At 40.4% G+C, this 16481-nt stretch overlaps 1 protein-coding gene across 1 annotated transcript; it reads right to left on the bottom strand.

Moving 5' to 3' along the window:
• Positions 1 to 15030: 15030 nt before the first annotated feature.
• PATE2 (prostate and testis expressed 2) lies at positions 15031 to 16481 on the bottom strand. The gene is made up of 3 exons (XM_045080311.1): positions 16436 to 16481; positions 15487 to 15615; positions 15031 to 15167 (listed from the first exon to the last, which is right to left on the bottom strand). The coding sequence occupies exons 1-3, from the start codon at positions 16479 to 16481 to the stop codon at positions 15031 to 15033; spliced, it is 312 nt and encodes a 103-aa protein (XP_044936246.1).

Here is a 16481-nt window from a genome sequence, read left to right as displayed (position 1 = left end):
TGTCCCTTAGCTGTCACTTCTGCATGTTCCCGTCTACCCAGGCTGCTGTTATATCAACGACATGTTCCCCCTGGATTTGCTGCTTTCTCTCTCCATCTGCATAGATGCCATTTATTTATTTGACAGTGATAGAGGAACACAAGCAGAAGGAAGAAGGAGAAGCAGGTTTCCTGCCAAGCAGGGAGCTTGGTGCAGGACCCAGGAATCATAACCTGAGCCAAAGGCAGAGCTTAACAACTGAGCCACCCAGGTGCCCCATCCTCAGAATTGATGGGATTCCATGAGATTACAATTGATTTGAACCAGGGCCTAGTGTGGAAATGAGATTGTACTGAGAATCAGTTATAGTACTAATCTGAATCAGGAGTGAATTTAAGACTAATCTCCTTTCCTCCCAAATATATTTCCAAAATGAGTCCCTGGAAGGAGGTGTTTCCTGAAGTGCAGAAATAGAACTTGGAAAGGAGCACTTTGGGTTGGTTGGTTGGTTGGTTGGTTGGTTTTGACAGGGGTACTTTGACTTGCTGTTGGACCAAACCTCTGAAATGCAGTGACTCCCATCCTCTCTTGAAGCAGAAGGGCAGCCTGGTGCGATGGAGAGCAGCTGGGTCTGGTATTAGACCCTGCCTGGGGCTTAAGGGTGGCCGGTGTCTCAGGCTAGTTGGCCAATCCTCAACAGCCCTAGAGTAGACACTGTGTTTTGTAGATCACATTAGAGATAGAACATTTCCCTCCTGGTCACCTGGTACAAGAACACCCCAAAATCTTTGCTTCTCTACCTCAGTTGTCTATTTACAGAGTCAGTGCAGATAGGGACCATGGGAACATGGCTGGGAGATTCAGGACTCATTGGAGAAGACTTCTGAGGCTTTGAACAGGGAAACATTACTGGAGGCTCTGAGACTGGAAGACATAGAATCAAGGAAAAGTACATTTGGTCTTTTATGTGATTTTTCTCTCCTGCGAAATCAACCTGACCCATTATATCCTGGCTACTGCCCTATCTAGGAATAAAGCAAGATTTGGTACAGAAAAGAGGAGAGCTAAAATAAAATAATAATTAAATGCATGGTCTGAATTTATTTATTTCTTTATGTAAGTAAGCTCTCTCCCCAACATGGGGCTTGAACTCCCAATCCCAAGATCAAGAGTCACATGCCTTACCGAATGAGCCAACCAGGCACCTCTGGTCTGGTATTTTTTTTTTTATGTTTATTGTTCTAAGTAACTAAGATTTGGGGTCATTTGTTATGCAGTAGAAACTAATTGATCCAGGAGTAAAATGGCAAAATAAGATTGAGCCAGTTTGACCAGAGCATCTTTTTGTTTTGTTTGTTTGTTTGTTTGTTTGTTTTTAATTAATTTATTTTTTTATTAATTTTTTATTTTTTATAAACATATATTTTTATCCCCAGGGGTACAGGTCTGTGAATCACCTGATATGAGGAAGTGATGGTCTGGTATTTTTAAAGAGATCATGCAATATAGCACTCCCTCGTCAACCAGGGAATTATTCTGAGCAAGGGTTTTTCAAATACTTTCATCTTTCATTTGTAACAGAACCCATGGTACACATATCAGAAAATTTTCTTATGGCATAAAAGGATTGCTTCATCCCCCATTAGCCCATGATGCTGCTGGTCAGAAGAAGAGAGGAGAAGAGGAGTAGGAGCAGGATAGCCGAGTGTCTCCATTGCCTGTCCCCAACAGGCAGAGAAAGAGGTTACTGTACTGACTGTAGTTTTATTTTGATTACATGAGGGAGTTGTAATTACATGATGGGAGAAGGAAAAGCGAAGTTTGAAAATCAGGGGATTCGCTGGAAGATCTTTAATTATTCCTCTGCTCAATAGTCTTGTTGAATAGGAAAGGCAATAAAGATCAAACCACCAGAGATTGAGATCTTGCAAGAATGAGGGCTAGAGTATGCCACCAGGTCAGGAAGACTCTCCAGTTGAGACACCAGCAGAAGTGAGAGAACAGGGAACACAGGTCTGATGATGCAGCTGGGATGACCGACCTTCTCAGTTACGGAAGTGGGGATTGTGGTGCCTACTTCATATTGCTTCATCATTTCAGTGATCTCCCTTGGCCCTCACTAGAAGGAGCCCTGGCACTGGCTATTTCATTGTTGGTGGTGGTAGTATGATTGAACTGCTATCACCTCCCAAGAATAAGACTGGAATGGGAGTTACTGAACCCCCTGTGCTGGGAATGTAAAGTTTCCACCCAAGTGAAGGAGAATGGATGCTGAGAGATAAAAGGGGTGGGGTGTGCTGGTTTTCTTCCACTTACTCCTTCCAGATCAATTCTCCACCCTTTTCTACCTGCTGGCTGACCCATATGACATATGGATTCATGATATGTGGCCCCAAACCTCTGGGCTCTGTTTGAGCAAGGCTAGTGGGAAGCTTCTGCAGATCAGTAGGATAGAGTAGGATGAGGTCACTGTCCTTAGTCTCCAGGTTCTCTCTTGAAAACATGGCCTCAGGCTAACTCTGCCCCCAATAAAAGTCTCTGCCAAACATGCTTTGCATGTCCAGCAACATCCTTCTCCCCTTCTTCCTGTGGATTAAGGAGGCTGGCGATCCAAATGTCTCCTCAATTCTTCAACTAGCCTGCTGTATAATTAGACTCTTGACTCATAAAACTTATCGAATTCTTTATTAAATGTTCCTGTTTCCTGTTTGAACCCCAGTGGTGCCAGCAAAGTTCTCGGGATTTTGGCTAAATCCCTGAGACAGGCAATGGAACAAAAAATATATATACATATATTTTTCCTGCTCTTTTTTTCCACTTCTCTCCTTCTGAGACTTCCACTGTACATATGTTAGCATACTTGATGGTGCCCCACAGGTGTCTGAGCTTTTATTCATTTTTCTTCACTCTTTCTAGTCCTCAGACTAGGGGATCTTGATCTATTGTAAATTCACTCACACTTTCTTCTGTTAGCTCAAATCTGCTGTTCAATCCCTAAAGTGGGTTCAATGAGTATCAATTACCACAGTTTTTCATTTTAGAATTTATATTTGATTGTTTCATATAATTTCAATTTATAGTCTGTATTTTGGGAGATATTGTACTCATACTTCCCCTTAATTCTTTATACATGGTTTTCCTTTATCTTTTTTGAAGATATTTGTCGCAGCTGATTTAAAGCCTTTGTCTAGTCAGTCCAACATATTCTTTTCCCTGCATATAGGCCATACTTGCTATTTCTTTGTGTGTCTCACAATTTTTTGTTGTTGTTGTTCTTGAAAATGGAACATTGTAAATAATATAAAGTGGCAACTCTGGAAATAAATTCCCTAGGATTTGTTGTGGTGGTGGTTTATTTGTTATTCTTGTTCTTGTTCTTACTCTTGTTATGTTGCTTAGACTTTCCTGGACTAATGCTGTAAAGTGTGTATTCCTTATCATATGTGGTCACTGATATCACTGCTCACTTACTTTTGTGGTCAGAAATAATTCAACAAAATTTCCTTAAGTTCTGTCAACCAATAAATCTATCCTTTACAGAAGGGCTATCTTTGTATGTTGACATATGTCTTTAAAGCTCTGGCAGTTTACAACTCTGCCTTAGCCTTTATTTCCTGCTTGTATAGAGCCCCAAGGTTAGCCAAGGTGAGAGGTTAAGTTCTTCTCAGGCCTTTCTTAGATGTGTGCACAGCTCTACATATGTGTGCATCTTTCCATATTCTCAGAAATACACTGAAGGCTTTTCAAAGGCCTCTATAGACAACTCATTCCCCAGACTTCTCCTATAAGGTTTTTGGCTCTCCACTTGCTTTCCCTAATTAATATCACTTCAGGCATTTGCAATGTCAACACTTGTCACGTATTGTTTTCCACAAATACCCCAAGGATAGACACTTTCCCATGGAGCAAGCTCTGAACTAGGGCAAATAAAGACAAGCTCTGTGAATGGAGCTTTTTCAGAGAGTATTCATATATGCAGAATAGTGACAATTCTGTGAGAATGGGGCTTTTTTGGGTAGCTCCAAGCTCATTTTTCTCCCCAGAGTGTCTGCTAGGCTGATGATTTTCATAGCTACCATGGTTACAAGGGTGCTGTGGTTTTCAAGGCTACCATGTAGCTAGGGAAAGAGAGAAAGGAATAGGTCAAGTTAAAATGCCACAAAGCTGGCCAATTGGGAGGGAGGCTATCCTGTGGAGAGGAAGCTAGTGAGGGCCTCAGGGGCTGGGAAGCGAGCAGATGCTTGGAGTCCAGGGTTCAAGCCACCTGCACCTCTTCCTGCATGGAGACTGCACCCCTGCAGGGGACTAGCCACCTGGGAAACCCTGCTCACAGAAAGGTCAACAGTGGAAGAAGCTTCAAATAACTGTATCTTCATAGAATGGAACAAAAGCATTGTAGGACTTGTGAGGGCCCATGGTGAGACACTGATTCAAAGATGCCTCTGTGGATCATCTGTTTAATGCAGAACTTGAACAAGTTACAGGGTACAAGGCACAAAGTATTCTTCATATGTCAATTAAGAATCATAAGGAAGAGGAATCGTTGAGGGAAGAGAGGAAGATGGTGGTGGAGTAGGAGGACCGTAGGCTAGCTTAGTCACATGAACATAACTAGATAACTATTAAATCATCCAAAACACCCCAGAAATCAACATAAAGACTGACAGAACAAACTCCACAAGTAAAGGGAGAGAAGAAGCCACAATGACGAAGGATCAGGAGACATAACTGGCTTTTCTAACACACAGAAGAGGGTAGATATTTAGACAAAATGTGAAGGTGGAAGAATTTATCCCAAATGAAAGAACAAAATAAAGCCATGGCCAGGGATCTAAGCAAAGTAGATTAAGTAACATGACTGATGGAGAATTTAAAGCAACGATCATAAGGATACTTACTTGGGGGGCAACTGGGTGGCTCGTGGGTTAAGCCTCTGCTTTTGGCTCAGGTTGTGATCCCAGGGTCCTGAGATCAAGCCTCACATAGGGCTCTCTGCTCGGCAAGGAGCCTGCTTGCCCCTCACTCTCTGCCTGCCTCTCTGCCTACTTGTGATCTCTGTCTGTCAAATAAATAAACAAAATCTTTAAAAAAAAAAAGATACTCACTGGGTTTAATAAAAGAAGAGAAGATATCAGTGAGACCCTTACCACAGAGACAAAAGAGTTAAGAAAGAATCTATCAGAGATGAAGAGCACAATAAATGAGATTGGAAATGAGCCTGATGCAATTTACAGCTGACTGAAAAAGTAGAACTAATTAATGACCAGGAAGACAGAGTAATGGAAAGTAATGAAACTTAACAAAAGAGAGAAAGAATTATGCAACATGAGAATAGACATAGGAAACTCAGTGATTCCATCAAACATAAAAACATTCTTATTATAGTAATCCCAGAAGAAAAAGGGAGAAAAGAGAGCAATTATTTACTTGAAGAAACAATTGCTGAAAACTTCCTTAATTTGGGAAGGAAACAGGCATCCAGGTCCAGGAGGCACAGGAACTCCCATCGAAATCAACAAAAGCAGGCCAACACCAAGGCCTACTAGATATGTCTCCTGAGGCAAGGGAAACAAAAGGAAAAATAAACTATTGGGATTATGTCAAGATAAAAAGCTTCTGCATAGTGGAGTGCCTGGGTGGCTCAGTGGCTTAAGCCACTGCCTTTGGCTCGGGTCATGATCTCAGGGTCCTGGGATTGAGCTCTCTGCTCAGCGAGGAGCCTACTTTCCCCCTTCTCTCTACCTGCCTCTCTGCATACTTGTGATCTCTCTCTCTCTCTGTGTGTGTCAAATTAAAAAAAAGCTTCTGCATAGTGAAGGAAGCAATCAGCAAAATTAAAAAGGCAGCCTACTGAATGGGAGAAGATATTTGCAAATGACATCTGATAAAGGGTTAGTATTCAAACTGTATAAAGAACATATAAAACTGAACACCACAAAAATGAATAATCCAATTTAAAAATGGGCAGATGACATGAATAGACATTTTTCCAAAGAAGACGTGCAGATGGCCAGCAAACACATGAAAAGATCCTCAACATCATACATCATCAGGGAAATGCAAATAAAAACTACCATGAGATATCACCTCACTCCTGCCAGAATGGCTAAAATCAACATAAGAAACAACAGGTATTGGTGAGGAGGTGAAGAGGGAATGCTCTTGCACTGTTGGGAATGCAAACTGGTGCAGCCACTCTGGAAAAGAGTATGGAGGTTTCACAAAATGTTAAAAACAGAACTACCCTAGTATCCAGCAATTGCACTACTAAGGATTTACCCAAAGAATACAAAAATATTAATTCAAAGGGATCATGAGCCTCGATGTTTATAGCAGTATTATCTACCATAGCAAAGATGTGGAAACAGCCCAAATGTCCTTCGATGGATGAATGGATAAAGAAGATGTGATACACACACACACACACACACACTCTCTCTCTCTCATACACACACACACACACACTGGAATTTAGTTATAAAAAAGAATGAAATCCTGCTATTTGTAGCAATGTAGATGGAGCAAGAGAGTACTATGCTTCATAAAATGAGTCAGGAAAGACAAATGACATATGATTTCACTCGTATGTGAATTTAAGAAACCAAAGCAAAGAGCAAATGAACAAAGGAGCAAAAGGGAAAAAAAGAGAAGGAGGCAAACCAAGAAACGGACTCAACTACAGAGAACACACTGATTATCAGAGAGGTGGTGGGTGGGGGGATCGGGGAAACAGGTGATGGGGATTATGGACGCCACTTGTGATGAGCACTGGGTGTTGTATGGAAGTGTTGAATCACTATATTGTACACCTGAAATTAACTTTAACACTGTATGTTAGCTGGAATTTAAATAAAAACTTTAAAAAAAGTCACAAAGCTCACTGTTCTTTCCAAAAGTCAGTCTTTCTAAAATAGTAATCCCAGAAGAAACAATTTTGGAAATAAAATAAACTTTCTAAAATAAACTTCCCAGAGTGTTGCAAGCCTGCGGTTAATATCTAGAGTTTGAAAGAAGTTGATTTTGGCCATTTTTGCTAGTGTTCTCATTGTTTTTATGGAGAATCACACTATTGGTGATTCTTGCTCTACCAGTCTGGAAGTCCTTCTCAGGACAAGCTTTTGAAAGAAGGAAAAAAGAATAACATTTTGTTTGCCAGTTTGCTTAACTTTATACCCTCCTTGATGGGAAAGTAAGATATTCAATATAAATATGAAGTTTTAAAAATTTTTTTTAAAGATTTTATTTGAGAGAGAGCAGAGCAAAGAGGAGATGAGCAAGAGAAAGGAGGCGTGAGAAGCAAGTAAGCCATGTTTGAGGCAGAAAGGACAAAAATCGGTGGGAAGATTGCCTCAGACATACCCGCAACAGGCTGACTTTCTACTTTCCAGCGTGGAGGAACAGCTAATATGTAGTGCACAGAAGGAAGAACTCAGGGCGCCTGGGTGGCTCAGTCAGTTAAGTAACTGCCTTCAGCTTGGGTCGTCATCCCAGCATCCTGGGATTGGGCCCTACATCAGGCTCCCTGCTCAGCAGGGAGTCTGCTTCTCTCTCTCCCCTCAACTGCTTGTGCTCGCTCTCTCTCTCTTGCTCTACTCTCTCAAATAAATAAATAGAATCTTAAAAAAAAGAGAGAGAATCTGCCATACAACTCAAGAGCATTCACTGAACATGGTATGTGTTAATTTGCCATTTGTTGCTCCAAAATTTCAAAAGGAAAATAATTCATATATAACTTGGAGGTTTTGAGTCCTGTGAAATAATATTTTCCACAATACTATACTCTCATAAGTTATAACTCACTGTTAAATTCCCACTTTATAAAATACTTGTCAAGTGAAAAGAAACTATATAATCCAGCTATCGATCTGTTTATTGTGATTACTTCTGATCACTACTAAAGAAATGTGACTTTAACCTCAATAGTTTGTCAAGAATATCTCATATATTACTTGTCTGGAAAATCAAAGTAGTTGTCTCTTATAAGAACTATATTCATGCTTCCAAAATAGCTAGTTCAAGAATGAATGTCTCATTTTCTGGGTTACTGGGCAATTTAGTGGAATTGTTAGTGACAGGGATTCTCGGTCAGATAGATATTGAATGCATTCTGGCAGTGCCTTTGCAAATTATTTTTTCTCCTTAAAAAATTTCAATATCTGGGGGTGCCTGGGTGGGTCAGTGGGTTAAGCATCTGCCCTTCAGCTCAGATCATGATCCCAGGGTCCTGGGACTGAACCCTGACTTGGGCACCTCCTGCTCAGTGAGGAGTCTGCTTCTCCCTCTCCTTCTCCCTTACCTCCTGCTCATGTTCTCTCTCTCAAAAAAATAAATAAAATTTTTTTATTATGCTCAGTTATCCAGCATATACTTACCAAAAAAGAAAAAGAAAACTTGAGTATCTCTAAGACTCAGTTTCTGCATCTGGGTCATAAAGACAATGAAACTACCTACGTGTTTAAGGAGGTTGAGATGAGATATATGTATATATTGCTAAGCACTTGAAAAGTGTTCAAAATATTTTTAATTATTACCTGGCTCTTAGAGCAATGTCAGTGATATCAAGGTTGGTGTGAGTTGGTTTTACACATACCTACAATGATAAATGGAACTGAGGAAAAATTGTGGTAGTTCAAGGGCTTCGTATTATTGACTCGTCTTTCATCGGTACCTTTGCTATGCATGTGACGTGAGTGATGACTTTGTTATCTGTTTCTAATGAGCCTAGCAGTTTGCCAGTAGTATTATATTATAACTCAAAAGAAAGCTAAACTATCATCTACTTTGATATCTCAGATTCACTGAATAATATACTGTTATCCTATTGAAATTATTTATATTCATTATTTAATTTTTAAAATAAAAATCAAGCCACACACAGACTGCCCTGATTTTGGGGGGCAAGCCACATATGGACTGCCCTGGTGCATCACACCCGGGGAGGACTCCGGGAGAACCTGCCTGTGTGTTCACATGGGCCAGCTCCCTAGCTCGCTGCTTCTAACTGCACCTGCTGCCCTCCTGTTTCTATCCCCTCTAGAACTGATATGAGCAGGGCGGCACAGTGCCCATTTAAAAAAAGAAAGGAAAAAGAAGAAGGAACAAGAAAGAAAGACAAAAATGTAAATTACCAGGGCGCCTGGGAGGCTCAGTGGGTTAAAGCCTCTGCCTTCAGCTCGGGTTGTGATCCGGGATCATGTCGAGTCCTGGGATCGAGCCCCACATAGGCCTCTCTGCTCATCAAGGAGCCTGCTTCCTCCTCTCTCTCTCTCTCTCTCTCTGCCTGCCTCTCTGCCTACTTGTGATCTCTATCTGTCAAATAAATAAATAAAATCTTAAAAAAAAGTAAAGTACCTATCATATTACTGTTATAGGAGCCTTTTGGCCAAATGATTCCTTATTCTATTTTTCACCTCTCTGTTGAGAGTCCCTACTCTTCATTCATGTGTGTCTTTTGCTGTAAGTTTATGAGGTTATTTATAATAGGGCTTTTAAATTCCTTGTCTGTGAATTCCAGCTTGGGTTGTTGCAAGGTTTTTTTATATTGATTTTCTGAAACTTTTTCCATGACTTCACTTCTATAGGAAAAGAAAATAAACTTATGCCAGAAAAGTTTATCACTCAATGTTTAAAACTACATAATACATTAAAAATGTACAATTTTCTATTATTAAAATTTGATAAATAAAAGAGCTGATTGATAAAGAGGTGGATAGATAATAGATTTTAAGTGAAAATGGAATCAAATTAAAATATATTATTTTGATTTTTACTGAACATACTATAACATGTTTTCAAATTAATAAGTTTGTATTGATATTCTATCACTTCTAAGGATGCATGGCATTTCAGTATATGGATGTATCATATTTGATTTGGGCAATCCTGATTGTTTTTACTTTTTCACTTTTATTACCAACACTGCTGTGAAGCTTGTTTCCTCCATGTATTTCTTCATCTTGCCTCATTCTTTCCCCAACATTAAAATTACTTTCTCATGATTTGTTTTTAATTGGTGTATAACTAATATACAAAATTACATTAGTTTCAGGTGTAAAACATCATGATTTGATTCTTGTATATATTGTGAAATGATCACCACAATAAGTCTAATATCCATCACTAAATACACAATTTTTTTCTTGTAATGAGAACCTTTAAGATTTACTCTCTTAGCAACTTTCAAATATGCAAAAGAGTATCATTAACTACAGTTACCATGCTCTACATTAGATCTCCATGACTTACTTATTTGGTAACTGGAAGTTTGTAGCTTTTGATTCCCTTCACCCATTTCATCTATATACATATAGATATACGTATCTATACATATACATATATATATACATATATATATACACACACATATATATATATCACAGATATACTATAAATATAGATATATGTATGTGACTAAAGCTTCACAATGTCCACTTAAGGAATTATGGGCTCTTGGTGTTGCCAGTTGTTCCTGATTGGCCCTTTGATGTATGTGCATGTACACACACGCACACACACACACACCCATTTTGTATGTGGTCAAATCTGTCAAACTTGTCCTGTTTTGTGATTGATGTTAGGATTAGAAAAGCTCTATTGCTAGATTATATAAATATTTATAATTGTTTCTAGTATGATAGTGAGTTTAGAATAGGAGAGCACTTGGGGATTGTGTAAATGTTGTATCCAATTCCAGCTGTGTCATTAACTAGTTGTAACAAACTGTATTTTCCAAAGATGGCTACAGCAATTTCTCCTATACCACAAACTCTCCCACAACTTTGCTACTCTTCAATCAAAAAGTGAAACTTGCACAGGCTTGTGACTCACCTATAACCAACAGAATGCACCAGAAGTAATCATGCATGACCTCCAAAGATAGCCCATAAAATGTGATACAATTTCCACATTGTGGCAACCACCAATCTGTTTTCTTATTCTCTGAATCTATGAGCTTGTTTTTTGTTTTTGTGGGTTTCCTTTGATTTTAGATTCCACATGTATGTAAGATCATGTTGTATTTGTATTTGAAAAGAATACACACTTTTCTTTAGAGCCCTAAGCTTCTGTTTAAGAAGTCTGGAGTCTTCATGCTATGAATGGGCCCAAGAAACATGAAGGGTCGATATGGAGGTATTTTGACCACTAGCCTCCAGTGACATCACAACTTATACCAGGGTCAACTGTAAAGACATGTGAGTGAAGACACCTCAGTATCATTCCAGTCTCCAGTTCTTGAGTCACCTACAGACTCTGAGTCTTCCCAGTTGAGGTCCCAGACATCAGGGAGCAGAGACAAGCTATGCCCACTCTACTTTCTGAACTGTGACCATAGTACCAGTCAATACAATAGTATTTTTATTCAGGAGTGATAACTGGAAAACCATGTGACACTTGTTATATGTCAAGTTATCCAATTAGCATCTCGGAAACCCATCTGTTCTTCAGGTTTCTCATCTATTAAATTGTCCTTCAATTATAGCTACTTCCTAGGGAGTTGTGAAGATTAAATGAGGATCACACATGAAATGTACTTAACATGTGTCTAGCAAACTCTAAAAGGTCAAACAATAATAGTCATGATGGTATTTAAAAGTAAGGTTTTTTGTTTATTATGCTTAAATCTTTCATACATGTGAAATTTTATTTTGGTCTAGTGTATAAGGTTGAATGAATTATTTACCAGTCAGCTCAAAGTTAATACTTAGATTAATTAGATCAAATCACCACATTTATTTATTTATTTATTTATTTTGAAAGATTTTGTTTATTTATTTGACAGAGAGAGATCACAAGTAGGCAGAGAGGCAGGCGGGGAGGGGGCAGGCTGCCCGCTGAGCAGAGAGACCCTGAGTTCATGACCTAAGCCAAAGGCAGAGGCTTAACCCACTGAGCCACCCAGGTGCCCCAAATTACCACCTTTTAAGATATATGTGAAGAAAATTCTCCTGCATCATTATACGCACAGATGTGAGAGAAGAACGTGTGTGTATCAGAGGAGTGATACTTGGGGGTGGTAACACATGGATAAAGAAATTTTCACCTAAGTCTTACTGTGTTCATTTGGGCAAGTTGGAAAATGGTACTAAGAAGAAAATCCCAAAATTGGATGAGCCAAAAGATAATCTCGAAGTTTAGAGCATTTTTATCTAGGTGATAAGGAAACCCAGCAAGAAAGAGTCTCCTTATTCACGAGGAGGAGTGCATTTAAACCCTACACTTACATGTCACTCCTAGGTATCAAAATGTAACTTCATTTTCTAACCTAACTTCATCTTGTTTTAGAGTTCCATTCCTAGTGATGGTGGAAAATATTTGGTCTTCTCAGTTCACAATTTTGGTGGCAGGGAGGGGGTGGAAACAGAAGCAAAAGATGTCAGGCAAAAAGTGTTAACAAGAACATGGTCTCAGCTGAAGACGGGATTTATTTTATTTTATTTATTTTTTTTTAAAGATTTTATTTATTTATTTGACAGAGAGAGATCACAAGTAGGCAGAGAGGCAGACAGAGAGAGAGAGAGAGAGAGGGAAGCAGGCTCCCCGCTGAGCAGAGAGCCCGATGCGGGCCTCGATCCCAGGACCCTGAGATCATGACCTGAGCCGAAGGCAGCGGCTTACCCCACTGAGCCACCCAGGCGCCCTGAAGACGGGATTTAGTCAAATCTTGTGGAAGAGCTCTGGATCATATAATGCACCCCAGACTTAGTCCCATCATGATGTGAGGAGTCACCCTTGGGTGAGGTCTGTGCTCATGTTGGGAGCTTAGCATCTGGGAAAGGCAGCTCCTATTTAGCAGAGGACAAATCTGCAGAGTAGTAAACAGCACTGAGTTGCCCCCAGCCAACACTCAATGCAGCTGGATGGCAGAAGCACTGGTCAGCTAGGAGGATTGGGGCAGGGCACCAAAACCAAATGAAGGCCATTTACTACATTAAAAATTATTTTTGATGCTCTGATCCTGAGAATGCCAACATTTGCTCTTGGGCCATCTAGGAAAGATTTTATAATTAGAACCCTCTTCTTGTTCAACAAAGCCAAGCTTTGTCCAAACAATGATGCAGAAATATTTTTAAAGTCTCTTTTGAGACCCAATGCAAAACAATGATCTCTCTCTCTCTCTTTTCCCCTAGACAGATTTCTCCCATCCCCAGTGATTCAACAGGTGAGTGAGCCCATAATACAAATAGGAATAAAAATATGTTTTTTCCCTAACTCAAAATATCCATGTTACATTGGCTTTTCCAATCTGCTTGTCCATTTTTAAAAGGTTGTCCTGTCTTTCTTCATTCTGGCTCCATAAAATCCCAACTGAGAATTCCTCAGAAAGGAACATATTCTCAGACACAGAGAGCATACCAAATGACTTGAGTAGAGGGGTGGTTGATTTATCGTTAAACATTTCATGTGGCCTAACGAGGGAGGAAAAAGCTCATGGAAATCGGGGACCGGGAACTTCAGTGTGCCTCCTAAGGAGAGAGATGCCAGAGTTATTCTGTACCCAAGGAAGCCTCACCACCTTGGCCACACTCCACCATCAGTGCTATTCCATTCCTCTCCGCCTGTTTATTCCACTCAGTGTTTGGGGTCTTCTCTTCCCACCACTACTAACTTCTGCTCTCTAATACCCTTTGTTTACCTGTAACTTCATCTTATCTGGGAACTTTCTAACTACAACTCTACCCGTGGCATCTCTGTTCGTTTTATTATCTTCAACTACCATGCCATCTGCTTTATTATTCACATTTCCCCCTTCATTCTTTTTCACCCCCTTCATTCTTATAAGGAGCGTGGGCCATCCTTGCACAAGGTCTCCATTCCCAATTAAATCACCTAGTTCAGTCTGGTGCTGGCTGGTCACATGGCCAGCCAGGGCCCTGATAATTCAATTTCACCCACACCAAATTGTCTCTCAAATCTTGTTTCCACAGTATTATGCTGAGTGAAATAAGTCAATCGGAGAAAGACAATTATCATATGATCTCCCTGATACGAAGAATTTGAGAGACAATGTGGGAGGTTTGGGGGGTAGGGAAGGAAAAAAATGAAACAAGATGGGATTGGGAGGGAGACAAACCATAAGAGACTCTTTTTTTTTTTTTTAAAGATTTTATTTATTTATTTGATAGACAGAGATTACAAGTAGGCGGAGAGGCAGGCAGAGGGGCTCAATCCCAGGACCCTGGCGTAATGACCTGAGCCGAAGGCAGGGGCTTTAACCCACTGAGCCCCCCATAAGAGACTCTTAATTTCACAAAACAAACTGAGGGTTGCTGGGGGAGGGAGGTAGGGAGAGGGTAGTTGGGTTATGGACATTGGGGAGGGTATGTGCTATGGTGAGTGCTGTGAAGTGTGTAAATCTGGCGATTCACAGACCTGTACCCCTGGGGCTAATAATACATTATATGTTAATAAAAAATAAAAATTTTAATAAAAAATCTTAGTTTCCACAAACAGAAAGGTCCCTACAATTTCCCTTAATGCCTCATCCCTATGCCTGTCCAATTTTCTTTCTGCCTGAGATTCCCCTCCTCCAAGAGCTCTAACAAAGAAAGATATGGCTCATGTTGCCAACAAATTGGGAAGCCAGTGTTTTCCTTTTTAATCTCCATAACCCATGGGTAAAAGGAGAGCACCAGGAGATATCAGGACTAATCCAAAGAGAATCTCAACTCCAACCAGAAGAGTAGATATAGGTGAGAATAAAGTATGGTCACAGAGTTCTCAGCACAAGTTCGGGATTTCCAATTCTTTGCATTACCATACAGGAGATAATAACCAGTTCCAAACCCAATCCTATTTGCGGCAATTCTATTTCCATCATAAGGAAATCAATACTGCCAGATGTGAGCAACAGGGATTTGCAAAAGGTCAGTCTGGTCTAGTCCTCCATCATTAATGAGACTCACTACTCTCCACTCTCTGTCCTTATGACTTTCACCAGCTGGCTTTCTCACTCTACCCTTGGTTGGAGGAGGAGATCCAAGTACAGGTTTGGGGGAAGAGATAAAGGGAATGGTGAGTTGAAGAATGAGCCAGTCCAGGAAAACTGTTGAGCTAGACCCCCTCAGGGAGGTTGCAATAGTTACTATGTTTGCAACAGATGAGCTCTGTCCTTTTTTCAAAACTCAGGAAGTTGATGTCCTCGCAGTTGGTAATACATGACAGTTTAGAATAATAGTACATACTCCGCCCTGAGGACATGAAAGAGAGAGTACACAATTGTAATGACTCCACTTCCTCTTATCATGTTCCGAGGAATAACCTCTCCTCAAAGCTTCAAGAGCCATTTGCTGAGCCCAAATGAGCTACAAGACTGAATCTACTCATTATTGACCAGAGAATGGACTGTATTTCCCCAACTGGTAAGAGACGTCAACCTTTCCTTTACTCAATATTGTCTTGGGGAATAATGCATTTTTGCTGTTCCCTCTACAGGACTTCCCCGTCTTCAGCCACCCACTCCCCCATGCACAGGTGGTTATCTCTTGGCCACTCTTTACCCCACGTTACCTTTTCTTGTAAGGAAGTAAAGGTTCTCAACAGCACAGGATTGTTGGTCCTTTAGGGTGCAGGTCTTCATGGTGTCATAGCACAACCCAAGATGGTATTTTCTACATTTATAGCATGTGTTGGTAATCTCTGCCAGACACAGAAAGAGCTCTTTAAAGGATGGAGTCTGAAGATGCTCCAGGCCTGTGGGTTTCTCTATAGGAACTTACTATTGCCTGGTGGTTCTGAATCTTTCTTTGGCCATTGACTTCTGTGATAATCTTCTGAACAATAACTTATACAGACATGAATCAATTGTTGCATATGATCTCAAAAGATCAGAGTTCCCAGGAAATTTATCTATGGGCCCTTTATTTTTTTTAAGGTTTTATTTATTATTTGACAGAAAGAAAGAGATCACAAGTAGGCAGAGAGGCAGGCAGGGGGTTGCGGGGGGGAAGCAGGCTACCTGCTGAGCAGAGAGTCTGATTTGGAGCTCCATCCCAGGACCCTGGGATCATGACCTGAGCTGAAGGCAGAGGCTTAACCCACTGAGCCACCCAGGCTCTGTGGGCCCATTATTTACCCTGATGATCTCATACAGTCATAGGGGAAATGAACAAAGAGATTTCAGCTTCCTTACACCAAAAAATGGACTAAATTAATCCAAGACGAGATAAAACTCCCAAGGTTATTGAGTAAGAATGGATTACAGCCCTCTCTGAAGTTTGAGAGGTTTTTCTCTTCAACATGTCACAAATGACCTGTTTACAAAGGACTATAGACTAGTCATAGTTGTACCTTTCAGATGTTCCTCCAATTCACCTGGGGAAAAAAAGAAAAGCCTTCTTTGTCATAACCTCATACACATCTGCCAAAGCCCGAAGAGCCAGCTGTGGAAACTTCCCCTTCCCCAGCCCATCTCTTAATCAATAACAGCTCTCCCTCTACTTCCAGGACTCACCCTTACTTGAGCAGACCAGAAAGACTATGCCCAGCAGAAACACAACAAACAT

This window comes from Mustela putorius, unplaced genomic scaffold, assembly GCF_011764305.1.
Source record: "Mustela putorius furo isolate JIRA1106 unplaced genomic scaffold, ASM1176430v1.1 tig00000460_pilon_pilon_pilon, whole genome shotgun sequence".
NCBI lineage: Eukaryota > Metazoa > Chordata > Mammalia > Carnivora > Mustelidae > Mustela > Mustela putorius.
Note: the sequence above shows the minus strand (reverse complement) of the source record. Positions and strands in the feature narration are given on the sequence as shown.